Source organism: Phoxinus phoxinus (genome assembly GCF_949152265.1).
Source record: "Phoxinus phoxinus genome assembly, chromosome: 16".
In the NCBI taxonomy this organism is placed as follows: Eukaryota; Metazoa; Chordata; class Actinopteri; order Cypriniformes; family Leuciscidae; genus Phoxinus; species Phoxinus phoxinus.
In genome coordinates, this window is record NC_136891.1 from 8,565,799 (window position 1) to 8,581,723 (window position 15,925).

Genomic DNA, 15,925 nt, shown 5'->3' on the forward strand with positions numbered 1-15,925 from the left:
TCTATGATGATGATCGTAATATATATTAGAGCTGTGAAACGATTAATCGCATCCAAAATAAAAGTTTGTGTTTACATAATATGTGTGTGTACTGTGTCAAATTATTTTGTATAAATAAATACACACACATGCATGTATATATTTAAGAAAAGGTTTTATTTATATATAAAACATTTCTATTTATATATAATATAAATTATATACAAATATATATGCAGTATGTAAATGCAAACATTTCTCAAATATATACATGCATGTGTGTGTATTTATATATACAAAATAATTATACACAGTTCACACACACATATATTATGTAAACACAAACTTTTATTTTGGATGTGATTAATCGCGATTAATCGTTTCGCAGCTCTAATATATATTGTTGTTATTATAGCAAAACATTTATTGTTGTTAGAATAAATTATATATGCTACCATTAAAAATGGTGGGGTCTGCATTTACAGAAACATTGCAATGTGGTTCTCAAGAAACATTCACATCTTCTTATTATTAATGATGAAAACAGTTTGTGGAAACTATGATACATCCTTCTCAGATAAATAGAAAAGCTCAAAAGAGGAGCTTTTATATAGTCTTAATATATAACTTAAAACGGCCGACTCCCTAAGCAGTGCCCTGAATACTGAACTAGAGAGTTGATTGAAAACCACCCAGATTTTTTTGTAACACTTTAAATGTCTGTCACTTTTGATCAATTAAATGCTTTTAATAAAATCTTGACACCCAACATTGAACAACAGTGTAAATAATTTATATTACTTTGATTATTATTACTCAAAAACTTCATAAGCAATAGACTGTTTACATTTTGCAATGGTCCGACTCTGTAGCAACTTGCCTCAATTGCATAATAAATAATACAGAATGTAACTGATGCATGGTCACAGGTGCGAGCACATTGCCTGCTATTTTACAACGACATCAAACATGGATAATCCGATCAAATTCATAGCCAGAACTTTCCATCTTATAATGAAAACTAATATCTTTTATAGTGGAAACCCACCTGGATCTTCTGCATGGCCACGCTCATGCCCTCTTCGGCCGTCATTTGCATGCTGTGGCTCACAGCTTGGACCCCTCCAATGCGCAAAGAGCTGGCCTGGGTCTCGATCACGGCCTGGCTGAGCTTGGCTAAACCCCTCATCAGCAACAACATGTCGCCTGCCATGATGGTTCCTCTTTACACCTTCTGTAGCAGAGAGAAGGAAGTGATTCAATAGCCTCAACCTCAACCGTTTTTAAGCAAACAATCATTGTGGAAATCCGTCACACAAATTTGGTTTAAGAATGAAAAATAAAACAAATATAATAACATTGCCCATGTTACTGAATTAATTAATATAGGCTAATACATAAATTACATTGATTCATATAAACATTGATAATAAGAAATGTTTCTTGAGAACCAAATCAGCATATTAGAATGATTTCTGAAGGATCATGTGACACTGAAGACTGGAGTAATGATGCTGAAAATTCAGCTTTGACATCACAGGAATAAATTACATCTTAAAATATATTAGTATAGAAAACAGCTATTTTAACTTTTCACAATATTTTTTTATCAAATAAATACAGCCATGGAAAGAGAATTTTCAAAAACGAAAACAAAACATCTTACAAACTTCAAACTTTTGAATGGAAGCGTGTATATATTTATTGTTAGTGTACACCAAACCAACATAGGTGGTTGACATGGGATATTTTTTGTATGGGGACTGTAATATGTAAACAGAATGTCTTTAAATCAACACCGGAGTGTCATGGGGCATCAAGAAAACAGCTGTTATCACCGTTCCTGGCAGCGCTATCAAAGGTTAAACGTTTTCACGATGACACAAGTCTCAAAGCCTTTAGCCAATGACTAACTGTCTTACAAAGTGGCTGCAGACACTAAGTCAATCACAAGAAGCATACGAGGAGCTGTGAACGTGTGGTTCAGCCCAAGCACTACTGTAAAACTTCATGATGAACGTTTTTTTTATATTCTGCCAGCTCGCCACTATAAAATGCTCTTTACTTACACAGCAACTTGGGTTTTGCACCAGTAAACTCTTCAGAGCGCAGACACAAATAAGCTTAACTGAGGGGAGGGGTTGGATGAGAGCCTGACTATCCTGTAAATAAAAAGGGCTTTAAACTTGGCCTCTTTCCTGAGGTAAAGGTTCTCCTACAAGGAAAAATTCTCTCAAACAGACCTTGAGCAAGTCAAGATATAAACACACCTCGTCTGAAAATAGGTCAAAATTCAGTTTGTGTCGCAGACTTAGGCTAATTCTACAACGTGATCATACGACACTAGGTAACAAGGAAGGAATTATTCAGCTTTTATTTCAAAGACTGGATAGAGAATACATCTGGAAATGCTCAATGCACATGATTTCAGATTTATCCCTACTACTAACACATGGATAACTCAATAGAGAGGCGGCTTGCAGCATCATTCATGATGTTTGCTTTAGTCTTTCTACGCCGTTTATGATTAACAATAGCAATGTACAGCAAGTCATGATAAACAATACACAAGTGACTTTTCATTTAGTTACAATCAAGCTTACTGGTTTTGGCCCTGGGTGTAAATGAACACTTTGTACATATGTGGTAATCCACTTTTTGTGCCCTAATCTATAGTGAACTAGGTGTGGTCTGGCAATACAGCAGCATTCTAACTGGAGTCTGAACTGTTACACATGAGTAAGGCTGCACATGCCTGGACATATCTGCATATTTGCAACTGAGACATTTAGCATGTCAAACTGACAATGCTTGCTGCAAACAATAAATGCTCAGCTGGTTAACAGAAGGACATGTTGATTATGCTCACCAACGATGCATTTATTACAGTATAAATACGGCAAAATATTATTCAAATTGGAAATAATATTCTATTTTGATATATTTTAAAGTGGAATTTATTCCAAAACTGGATTTTCTGCATCATTACTCCAGTCTTCAATGTCACATGATCCTTCAGAAATCATTATAGTATGCCGATCTGCTGCTCAAGAAACAATTCTTTTTATTATCAGTGTTGAAAACAGTTGCTGCTTAAAATGTTTAAAGAACAGCATTATTTGAAACAAAACTTTTGTAACATTATAAATGTTTTTACTGTCACTTTTGACCAATTTAATGCATTCTTGCAGAGTAAGTGGGACCGAATTCTTCTCAAGTGTACATATAACAGTAGATATATATATATATATATATATATATATATATATACACACACATACATACAGTAGTCAACATTTAAAGTGGAAAAAGTTAATCAAAGGCAAGAACGGGTATTGTTCAAAATTCATGTATAACTTTGATGAAAGGTTTTTATCCACTTCAAATGTTGACTACTGTGTACACACACACACACACACACACACACACACACACACACACACACACACACACACACACACACACACACACACACACACACACACACACACACACACACTTAGGAATTAATATTTTGTAGGAGTCCCCAAAAATAATATTACTATGTTTTAAGACAATAACAATAGTTGAAATGTATCACACTGATATAGTTTAGAAGACATAAAATGTAGGAATATTTTTTTTTTTTTTAAGATTCGTACAAACATATGACTATGCATAAAGTTCTTTAAAGAAAGTGTTAGAAAATCATAGCTCATTTCATACCTCTTTCAACACCCTTTTATTTATTTTACATCTAAAACAATGGCTACTCCTCCCCGAAACAGGACTGACCTCTTAATACACTCTTAAATCACACACACTGTTGTGTCATAACCATGAAACAAATAACAAATGTCTGCCATTTTTGGACACCCTTTCTTAAGGCACTGTGCAATGCTAGGCGATCGACAGCTGATGTGTCACATAGAAAGGGAACTTGATGACAGTCTGTGAGATACGCTTTGAGGGGAAATAACCAAGAGTAAACCCAAATCACAGCCAATCAGAGAGTTAGTTAGGGGAAACACCCTTTTCTTTCTGTCTGCAGGAGGCCAGGTTGTGAGCTACTGAATCAAAAACTGTGACATGTGGTCATTGGTTAACTAATATGCTAAAAGGATTGTTGATAATTATGGCTGATAACTATAGCCTACATACATGTATGAATATATCATTATATCAATACAAAACATTACAAAAATATAATAATGCATTGATGTCTACTAAAATGCACCAATAAGCATATATAATACTGCATTAATATACATTAAAATATATAAATGAACGTAAGTAAAGCAGTTGAATTTCTCAAAAATTGTATTTTGTGATTTAACTGGCAACTGACTGATACATCAGTTACAGACTAGTGAACCAATAATGCAAAATCAAAACAAGCCATATTAATTGCGCCCTTAAGTCAGGTCATCCAAGTTATAAGTTATAAGTTTTATAAGGTTGTTCTGTCAACAAAGAGAGTCTGATAGGCCCTCCGCTACGCAAGTAAAGCTGCGAAAGTTGAGCCACACTTCAGTTTTTCAGTTAATTAAGTGCATCATCCCGGTATTTAAAGTGCACTTTTTCTTCTTTTTGGAACTTTTAGTGTGAAGACACTATTCACTATTTTGCATACTACAAAAATGGCATAGAATAGTGCATAAATGCACGAATTGTGATGATTTTGTGTAAGATAAGCACATTTGTGTAAGAAGATTTGTGCAAGATAAAAATCATAAGATGCATTTTATGACTTACCTGGCATCTGACTGATACACCAGTTGCATTTGCAGTGAAGCAATAACGCAAAATCAAAACAAGCCATATTGTGCCCTTCAGTTGGGTCATTCAAGTTAAAGTATGTATTAGTTAATTGCATATAGTTTATATTGTACCCCACTGGCAAAAGTGTTTTAATGCATTTTATTTGTACTGTACAATATGCTACAACAGTTTACAAATAGGGTAATAAAATAAACTTAATCATAATAAAGATATATGCTATTGCTTTTTAATTAAATTAAATGTCTATTATTTTAAAGATGACCTCACTGCAAAAGAAGGCAATAACTGATTTTTGTTTTGTTTTGGTAGTGTGTTTTCCAAACAAAACAGATCATGCATACCACATCTCTACCTGTGTGTACCAACCCTTACTGTTTTGCAAGATTTCTGGCACATAATAGCACCAGCAATCCTAGAGGAGTTCAAGTGTAGTGTAAACGAACAGGCCTTGTGCTTTGACAGAGTTTTGCATAGCAATCAACACCGTAATGAATAGACTATACAGAATATTACGGAGTTCTTTGGTTAAAGGGTTATTAAAATTGCACTATATGTTCCCAGGACCACGTGGACAGAATCAAAACACATGCGCAATGTACGTGCAACCTTACCAATCTATATGCACATAAATATAACAATATACACGTATTAAAACACCATTCGAATCCAGGTCAAAGTATGGTACCACGACACGTGTGTTTTGAACGTCTGTTAGCCAGCCATCTAAAGTACACGTTACTTAAAAACAATCTGCGCTCTTCACATTACAGATTTTCATTAAACGACTTAAACGCATTAATATGAGTTTATTCAGCCTAAGAAATTGATTAATTTGTACTTACCAACAGAATTATCAAATACGTCTCTGTTTCCAGTGTCCAGCTCTCTGTGTACGCTGGATCTGCGTCCATGAGGTGATATCTGTTTACCCTTCTCAAGTGTGTTTGTCAGAGCTGTTTGGCCCCTCCCCCACTCGGCTGCTATTGGTTACTCAGTAGACGCGACGCGAGCAGTGGTTGGAAACTTCATCTGCGATTTTATTGGTTCTTTTCTTCTTCAGTCAACGAAGGTTGACCCTTTATATACTGACAACGACAAAGGACAAACATTTTATATAAAACTCTCATTACAAAGAACGTCTTGAAATTTTTACCGCAATGCTAAATTGGAAGTTTGTGGTGATGTGCTTCATTAGCCATATTTTAGTAATATAGTTAATTAGTCTGTCTTATTATTTATTCATGAGCAGTTGCATCACAAGGATTAAACCGATTCCTACTGCAGTTTTTAACAAATCATAATATTGAAATTACGCATAATTAAATTTCAAAACAACATCATGCTTTGATCATATACTGCCCTCTAGTGGTTCAGAAGCCCCCGTCACAGCAGCACGATGAAACATGGTATGAAAGCGAGGCTGTGAGATTGCCGTGTGTTGTTAGTGGTATCCGCAGTAAAAAGCTGTATAAAGCTCCTTGGTTACTTATAATTTTCCACAGCGCTGTCTGGAGTTTTTTGTCTAGGCCTACTAAAACTTTTTAAAAATGTTTTTGTTGCAGTGTTTCGTCTGCAGAACAGTCCATAAACACATTAAGTAACAGTATAACCCACTGATATGTCTTTAAATCGTCACAACCTCGCTTTCACTCTCGTTAAAAAATCAAATATGGAGCTGGTGTGAATAAGGTCTATTGGCCCAAAACCGGCGACTGACCCAAAAACACAGTAACCGAATGGCATGCTTATGAATAATTAAACAAATAGGCCTATACTGCCTGACAGAGGACTATATAACCCATCATGCAATTTATGATACAAAGGGTATTTGTGAGGACATAAAAAAAAGCTCTTTCAAGTATTAGCCTACTAATGATTCATTGAAAATATTGGTGCATGTTCTGTGTTGTTCCACTAGGTGGAATACGTGTCTTGTATATGAGTTATTCTGTGATTTGAGAGTAGTGACTTCATTACATGTTAATCGTGAACTTTTACTTGTTTGTTTCCTTATTTAATTGAATGAAGAAAATTTGATCTATAAACGATATGTCAAAACTCATCCGAGTTTTATCCCTAGTTTAGTCTATGTTCCATGCTGCTTATATTGTGGCTGGCCTGCGTATTAAAGAGGCCTTGCTTTACTGGATAAAGCTGGACTCTAAAACTTAGTAAAACATAAACGTAATCAAGCATGCTGTACATGATGTTTATATACAGTAAGCTATAACTTGACACATTTAGAAAGAATACAAAGAAATTATGAAAAATATACAAACAGAGAAATAGAATAAGCGTTTGCTTTGGTGCAACACATTCATAATAAGTATGTGAAGCTTTATTTCTCAACTTCTGCTTCTGCAAGGTTGAATCATCAACCAATGCAATACTCAAAGATTCTCAAGTAATTTTAACAAACATGTTTAAATGCAAGAACATCATTGTGCAATTTCTCAACTTTGTCTTAAAGATGATTTAGTTTAATGTGGCTGATTTCTAACTAACTCATTTGAAATGCATATATGAGCTCTACGATTGCACGGACATGACTTTATAGTCGTTGCAGTTGATAGGGAAATGTTGGTGGAAATGAATTAGGTTGGCTGGAGGGCCCACATATCCTGAAACTTCGAAAGATCTCAGAGACAGCTCTATACTTTGAAGAAAGGAATAGTATTGCTGAACACGGTCATGCACCCCGTCTCCAACATAGAGGATGGAAAATGAATTTTCATACCACCTATCAGCAAACCCGTCTCATTCAAATCAGAGTGGCCACTAAAGCATTATATTTTCCATCCATTTTACTTGTGCATATGACACACTTTCCTTTGTTGATGGGGCTGGTCATAAGAGAGAAAGAAAGAAAATCAGAACAGTTTTATCATACTGTACATTGGCAGCAGTAACATGAATTGTTGTGGTGGGTGAACTATATAATAGCAGGTCAGCCCGGTTGATGAACTTCACATCTTCCTTTTTGACCTTTGACAGAGTCTAGGCCTGTTTTTATGCTTTTCATAACCATACATCCGAGAAGGAATTTCCACTGAGCCACTAAGACCCTTTTTCTACTTGCTGGTAAGTAATTCAAACTACAACTGGTTGTCAAAAGAATGAATGAGTAACACTTAATAACAATATTCTTTAATAGATCAGCACATATAACTACAATATAATGCTTAACAGCAAGGATGCAAATATGTCCTGCACGGAATATGGATATAAATGTAATAAATTAAGAATCAAATACTGCAAAAACCATAATGATCAACTGCTATTCTGAATATTTGGTTATTATTAGTTCATGTTTTTTTGTTTGTTTTTTTGCAGAAAGTTATACATGTAATTTATTCATTTTAAAATGTAGGCTAATTGAGAAAGTGTGTCATGTATGACTGAATGTAGTAGCCTAATAATATAGTAGGCTAGCCTATAGGCTATATATTAATGCTACTATATTATGTTTATTTAACTACTATATAGGCTACTATATGATGTTTATTTACCAACTGAAGCTTAAGCCTCAAGTCAAGTGACATTCAGTCAAGTGGTTCAAAACTATTGACTGGCATATTTGTAAAATAGCCTACGTGTAAACAAAGCAAGAAACCGTCCAAACACACAAACGTCAATATGTTCAGCAGCCTAATAAATAAAGCAATAAATCAACTAGAGCTCTTCTCCTCTGAGCTGAAGTCTTAGACATCAAGTCGTTCTTCTTCCCCTTGCGCTGAAAGTGTGAAAGAGCTCGCGGAGGCTCTGCCTGTTCCGTTGAATTCAGACTCACTGTCATTTTAACTTCCTTCCTGCCTTTTGTACATTAAACAAACATACGGCTCTGACGCGAGGTGTCGAACAGCTCGTGCGATACACAGTAACACAGATACATTGATTTAAATAGGCGAAATAACTCCTGGAATGTAGCAGCAGCGGAGCAGCTCAAGTTATTCTTCTTCTGCTACGTGTCCCGAATTCGCTAGTACGCGCTTCTTGGACAATTTAAACAACAGCGTCTGCAACAAGGAGACTTGTAGGTAAGCATCCGACTTTGGTGTGGCATTCTGTAAAAGTTCACTTTTTTTTTCTTTCTTTTTTTTAAACGTCTACATGAAGGAGACTTAAACAGCCAGACTCAACTATATGACTTCACGAAGTGTATAGAGAGAGCAGCAGATATCTAGTTCAGTTAATGGCACTGTAATGATGTAGGTTTAAGCATTTTCATTTCGGAGTTCGTTAATAAGGGGTTGCTGAGAAAGCTCCAGTAGTGATGACAATAGAACGTTTATGTTATCGGCACCGCTGTTCTGAAAACATTTGAAATACTCTGGAAATATACGTCCGAACTGTCCATAATAGCTTACACTCAATCAATGTAGGGCGTGAATGCATAGTATTGTTTTCCACCTCTGCAATACATGTGATTAAGTTTTATTTGTAACACAGAGAGAGTTCACTACCCATTAATGTTCCTATATTCATGCGCGTTTTATAAATTAGTTAATAATCCCAATGGAATAAAAATGTTCTTGGAATAAGAATGTGACAAATGCTTCTTCTACTGAGTTCATAAGAGTCACCACGTGTTTTCCAGCTCATTCAAATTCAGTGAATGCCAAAGAGTAGGCAGTTCAGTGAAGGGCTTTTGTTGAGCCTCACGAGAGTAATTTTCTTTGAGTCATTTTAGTTCATATTAGCACTCTGCAGCTTTATGATCCTCTGTGATAATTTTAGACATCACACTTGAAACACATTGTGGTAGTGTTTCACCAGTGAGGTGGGATGTCTCAAGATGCATTTGAAATGTCATAGCATAATGGACCGTTAAAATCACTTAAAAGGGTGGTGGTTGTGTTCTGAGAGAGAGGAGGTGCATTCCAACCTTGACCTCTCCCCTCGAGTTAACATGCAGAGCACAATCTGTCCATCCTACCTAACTTCTTAGTGATGTTAATCTTGACTATGCGAAAGACATCACTATTCAATCAAACATCCGAATTCATAGGTGGATTTTTAATTCGCATATAGTTGTTGGAAGGTGAGGATCTTGACATAGTGTTTAGGAAAATTATTTGCAACCAAACCGTTTCTATACAAATATATTTTGCTTCTTTCTTCGGTGTGTTGATCCTCGGATCATTTGCCTCAACTGCAAAAATAATTAGTCCCACTTGGAAAACTTGCAGAAAATTGTTCTGGTTCATTATGAAATAATTTGCTTCAGCCAATGAGGTAATTCAATTTCAGTACACAAGTTAAACAAATCTTTTTTTCCCACGTCATAGATTTTGCTATAAATGGAAGCAGCTAACTGATACCTCACAGACTGTTTTTTCTTAAGATCCTCAGATGTTTAACATCAGTGGGGTTGAGGCCTCACAAGGTACTAGACACGGGTACTTTTTTGGTATTTCAGAATTAATGTGCAGTGCACCATTATGTTTTCGTTTATAGAGTGCCAAGACAAACTAAATGTGATATGAGGGTTATGGTATGTGGAATATTATTTTTTACATGAAGTTGTATTGTATTACAGCCTCAGTCATTCTTTTTTCCAGTGAAGAAGACATAAAAGGTTATGTTGACCGTCTCTTTTAGTAGTAAGTGTTTCCAATATTTGATCTGCTCTGTTTATATTTCTACAAATGGAAAGAAGTATTTTGCCCGACACACATAGAACTGTGGGTTCATGTTCATAATATGACTCCCTAACTGAATAAGCAGTGGGATTTAGTAAAGATTACTCAAACAAATAAATAAAAGGGTATTAGATAGAAAGACAAGCAAAACTTGTTAAAAAAGTTTTCAGTATGCCAAGGTCTCACCACAGAGGCCAACGGAGACATCTTGATAGCAATCAAAACCAACACAATTCTAAAAATCGAACAAAGCATTCACATGAGACATTTTTTATCTGTATTTCAGCAGAAGTGTTTCATGCAAATGAATATGAAGAGAGTGACCACAATAATCAGCCCAAGGCACTTTTGCATTTCTGAAATGCTCGCATATTTATAGAATTTATTCAGGCAGTCTTGCTTGTTAAATCAGCTATTGCATTCAGTATTTTTGCACAATGGCACACAACAATTAACACTTGATATTTGCTATTTAAAAATCGTTTGTGCTTCTTTTCAGCCCTCTGCTAAGGATGAACCAGAAGTGGACATAATATATGAATGAGGAAAGGAGTCAGGGATTGTATTTTATTCTACGTGTCAGCTTTCCTTCGGTCCCTCCAACAATGGTTGGCTCCAAAGGCCAGTGGACCTTGGATGAATAGACCTAAATGGGAGAAAAAACGGACAGAGTCAGCCTGCCACTATGGCAGCTTATGCTCTGAACAGCCTGATAATGATGAACCCCAACAACCTGACCAGTAAGAGCAGCCCTCGAACAGGAAGGCCTGTGCTCCCAGTGCCCAGTCGTTCTACATTTAGCCCGGTACTGGGGGGCAGCGGAGGTCCCTATAGCCCAGGAAGCCTGAGCCCTGGGTCTGGAGGCAAATCCTTTGTCTTCCCAACAGGTACCGGTTCCAGTTGTCAAAGGGCACTTTCACCATGCCGACGGCCAGAATCACTGGGTGTGCATGTGGGAAGTCGTGTGCGCAGACTCAGTGGGTCCGGCCTAGAGGAAGAACAGGAGAACGAAGAGCGACGTGCCGCTCAGCAAATTGAGCGCGGCAAGGAACTGCAGAATGTGGAGGTGAACAAGAAGGTGGATCTGTTTGAGGCCCAAATATCTGCTCAGACTCACAGCAGAGAGGCTCAACGAAGCCCACGAATTTCCAGGAAAACTCCCCCGAACTTTGTCCCTGTCCAACTCGCCAACCTTTGCTTGAATCCAGAGGAAACACTTGCAACACAGAACAAGGATCACTCAACAGGGATCCCCAAAGAACTGCAAAATGGAAAGCGCTTCTCCTGCACGGAGGAGGGGCTGCAGGTCAGCAGTGAGGAGAAGGACAGGGCTGACCCAAATAGAGAAGAGGGCGGCCCACTTGAGAGCACATCAGCAGGAATTAAGAGCGAAGCTGACAGCCCTACAGACAATCACTCCAGGACTTCACCAGAGGCCAACGAGTGCTCAGCATCTTGGACCGAGACATGTTTGACAAAGCCGGGAGCTGAGCCAGCAGAAACTCAGGCAGAGTGTGACTGGGTTAGTCCAGAGTTGGGCTCTATCCCTGCTGTCATTATTACGGACCACGGCATGGAGGTCAGTGGGGAGGGCACGGAGCCTCAGGTTAGTCCTCAAACTAACAGAGCCGTGAGAAAGCTTTCCTCTTCTTCTGCCTCCTCAACGGGATTCTCCTCGTCCTGGGAGGAATCAGAGGACGACATCTCCAGTGACACAGAGCGGTCCCCAGCTTTCCTGCAGACACAACAGAAAGCGGTAAGTCAACATAATTATGATGTCCTTTTTAATTTAATTTGTTGGCTTTAGTAGACAGGATAGTGGATAATTGACAGGAAAGTACACTGTCAAAAAGTGTGAATAAATTGAACCTTTAAGGGTTCAACCAATCCAGTACTCTTAAAGGAAAAATCTTAAAATCTTATCTACCCCTAAAAGGTCCATATTAGTACCTTATAATAGTATATACTAGTAATGTACCCTTAAAGTACTACTAGGGTCTTTTTAGGGGTAAATCAGGTACAAAGTTCTCCCTTTAAGGGTACTTCCCTGGTGACAGGCTGTTGTACCCCTAGAGGTACAGTTTTTGCTAAATAATTTCTGGGAGTATACAGGAAGTCAGAAAAGATGTCAGAGAGAACTAGGACCTGAACCCGGCTTCACATGATCACAACAGCCTTTTATATGTCCTGAGCAACACACTAATAACACGTTAATAATACAAGCAACACACTTTTGTTTTAATTCAAGCAGTCTGATCCTGGAATGGGTTTTTAATTTGGGGCAGCAAATCTAGCTTACATTTATGCATTTAACACTGTAATCCAATGCGAATTACATTGCAGTCAAGGTACATGTTATCAATTCAAGCATTCCCTGTGAATCGGACCCATGACTTTGGTGTGGCTAGTAGTACCTTGTACTTCTGTTTAAGCTACAGTAATGCTTATGAAATGTGCTTGTGCTTCATAAGCTTATGCTTATGAAATTATTATTATGGTCAGATTCAGATGCAATTGCTTGTCTGCAATTTCTGTGATTGGCAGAAATTATTTCAGGGGCATAGATTTTACCTTGAGAAGATACACGTACTGGTCAGTCTCACAATTAATCTAGTGTATTCTCGACTTCCTCCAGTGCATTTACACTGTCCTTGCGCTTTCCTGCTCAGTGCTCGTCTGTATTCACCCAGAGTAACTGTTGACATTCTCACATACAAAGGTACTTCTGTGTCCTGCTGTCAGATGGACTTTTTTCTCTGACTTTAGTTGGCCGCCCTTTAAACAAAGTACAAAACAGAGTGAGGAACACATAGTGGTGTACATGTAAAGTTAGTGACAGCAACTATTCTATGGTATCATACTCTCTGTTTTATTCATTATTTGTCGTTAAATGAAGTGGTTACATGGGAATAAATACTTTACCAGTATGTTAAGAATTAGCTTTTCAAGCAAAAACATATATAAGTAATTGAAACATGAAGACCTGATAATCAACTGCATTTGCAGCTATACAAAAACTCATTAGCTTATACAATCATGTCCTGTAGAGTGACATGTGTGACGCATTTTCTTTGGGGTTGCGCTTGTCTCTGCGACATGTTTGCCCTCGTGAGAATGTGTGGGCCCGCCTATTTAGGCATGTTGCGTTTGCAGACGCATCAAGAGACCCTGCAGCTAGCATGCTGTTACAGAGGAGCTCATTGTTTAGACATGGATGTCACACAGTCCTCCAGCCTCACACTAAGTTGTAGAATAATGTGGCTCTGCTTGCCACACAGGATCTATGCCGTAGGTCCCTTTTATGTGACGTCTATTTCTTGTAAACACACAGTCGGGGAGAGCAAACATCCTATTGTAGTATCTGGAGGAATGATAGCACTCATAAAAGATTGTTTAACTATTCTCAGTGATCACAAGGGCGAGATTACTTGATAAACTTGAATTTCTGCGATGGAATCTTTGCTGTTCCCGGACATGTGCATTTACAATGGAATGGCTTTGGTTTCGGCGGGCAGACGTACTAGAAGAGCCGCATGTGGTTGGGATTCAGGGAACAGTCAATAAAAAGGAGCTTTTTATTGCTCACTTTACTGGTCATATTTACTGGTGCACTCTAGACCAGCACAAGTTAAAGACTAGGATTTGTGCTTTATATTAAGCTTACATTAGGGATGGGTCATGGTTGTAATTGACTAGTCGATTAGCATTCTGTCAGAACGCTAATTAAAGCTTTGCTGCTAAAAAGTGTTCTAGTCTAATCAATTAGTGATGTTGACTTATTTTTTGAAATATTTTATATAATTTTTATGGGACACTAAAAAGGACAAGTCAGGACTCAGATCTCGGGTTGCCTGAGGTACAGTTGCACGTCTGATGGCTGCTCGTGGCGCTGACAACGTTGCATTTTCAAGATGGTCTGTCAGGTAAAAAAAAAAAAAAAAGAGATCCTTGCACTCTATTCTATTATGTTTTGCTCTGTCTAGCCGCTTTAGAGCACAAGGACGTGTCGTATGTGAACGCCCCTGTGTCTGATTTGGGACGGTTGAATTTGAAACCAGGATAATAATACAGGGGGTTTCCTTACAACAGATTTGTCAATGGTGCCTTGACACAGAGGGATCCGGGATCACCTCAGTCCACGGTCATGTCCCTGTCCTGTTCTTCTCCGCTTTCTACCTGTACTTTCCTATCCCTTCATTGTCCTGCGAAATAAAGTCATTAAACAAAATAAATATGTAGTTTCTTAGCACATCCCTGGCTTAGTCTATGTTTCAGTTAACATGTATTGACCTTTTTAGATGACTTCAGTTCATGTTTTTATGTATGTATTACTGAAATTGGCTTGGCTCAGACCAGTGTGCTCTTCGCTTTAGGGTCTCATTTCTTTTTTGTAGACAGCTTTGTAGGAAAGCCCTTTGGCTCACACTGTGTTCTTAGACTGTTGAAATATTCTGTGGTTGTTTAAGTTTATTTCTTCGGTTGTTTCCAGGCTCTGAGGGATCACAAGTGATATCACAAGCACATTTTCCAAAGGGTTATCACTCTAAGAATGGAAAGACAGATGCTTTCAATTATCTCATTCGTTTTTTCCAAAACAGGTTTATCTCACATTTCATGGTTCTGCTTAGCCTCTCGCACTCACAGTAACACATTATGGGGTGAAATTCATGAGCGATAAACATATCTGTATTAATTTTACTCTACAAACACTTGCAGCGTGGTTTCTGTTTTGTGGGCTGCACTGGGCCTTCGGAAAAAATGAACAGTGATAAAAACCACAAACTTGTTATCAGTGCTTTTAGTCAAACAAGCGACCCAGAAAAGTTTCCAGTGGGCTTGCCTTTTAAGCGCTAATGGGTGTGTGTTGTGGTTTAGTGCTGCTAATTACGTCCCATGTGCTCAGCAGAGGGGATCCCTCAAGCACGGTTCCTTTGGTTCCTTTGACAGCTGTTGCACATTTCACTTTACGAGACTGCAAACTCATACATTTTTTTTGGATCACCGAATGTTTTCGAATAGCACAGAAAGTGAAACTACACCACAGATGAGTTTCTCAAGATTTCTCAAATTCTGTGCACTTCCTACTTGCAACCAGGTTAAAGGTGTATCACCTGGATGTGCTTTGGGCTATGCACCTGGACTGGTTGTTTAAGTGTGTCAAAAATGCACCATTTGCTATAGGCTATGCTTTGCCCCACTATTAATTATTGTTTGAAATGTTTTGAAAAATGTTCTACCTGCTGTTTTAACTAAACGTTTGCAATGCACTGTTGTTGTTGTTTATGCGGCAAGTTCTATTAATTAAGAAAGATGAGATGCACAAGATACACTTGTTCCAGTGCAAGTCAGAGATGTGGTTCACTTTTCTGCATGCTCAGTATCTCCCCTGATATGGTGTCTCCTTTTCCTGTGTCAATCAGATGAGGGAAGAACCCTTGTGAATGTGTGTGTGTGTGTTTGTCTGTCTGTCTGTCTCTGCACAGAGGCTTGTGGTTACTTGCTCTAGCAAACCCAACAGCAAGTGTAGCCTAACCAAGCCTGCT

The 15,925-nt window shown here is 37.9% G+C and overlaps 2 protein-coding genes across 2 annotated transcripts in view; one reads left to right on the plus strand and one right to left on the minus strand.

Moving 5' to 3' along the window:
* Positions 1-5,751, minus strand: part of coq8aa (coenzyme Q8A-a) — a 29,340-nt gene extending 23,589 nt beyond the window's left edge. Inside the window, exons 1-2 of the mRNA XM_079584258.1 lie at positions 5,583-5,751; positions 1,028-1,213 (exon numbers count right to left, since the gene is read on the minus strand). Of these exons, the coding sequence (XP_079440384.1) occupies positions 1,028-1,192 (165 nt within the window). The 5' untranslated portion in view covers positions 1,193-1,213; positions 5,583-5,751. The remainder of the gene's footprint in view (positions 1-1,027; positions 1,214-5,582) is intronic.
* A 2,807-nt stretch (positions 5,752-8,558) lies between these two features.
* itpkb (inositol-trisphosphate 3-kinase B) overlaps positions 8,559-15,925 on the plus strand; it is a 37,962-nt gene continuing 30,595 nt past the window's right edge. The window contains exons 1-2 of the mRNA XM_079639597.1: positions 8,559-8,777; positions 10,882-12,138. Coding sequence (XP_079495723.1) covers positions 11,068-12,138 — 1,071 coding nt within the window. The 5' untranslated portion in view covers positions 8,559-8,777; positions 10,882-11,067. The remainder of the gene's footprint in view (positions 8,778-10,881; positions 12,139-15,925) is intronic.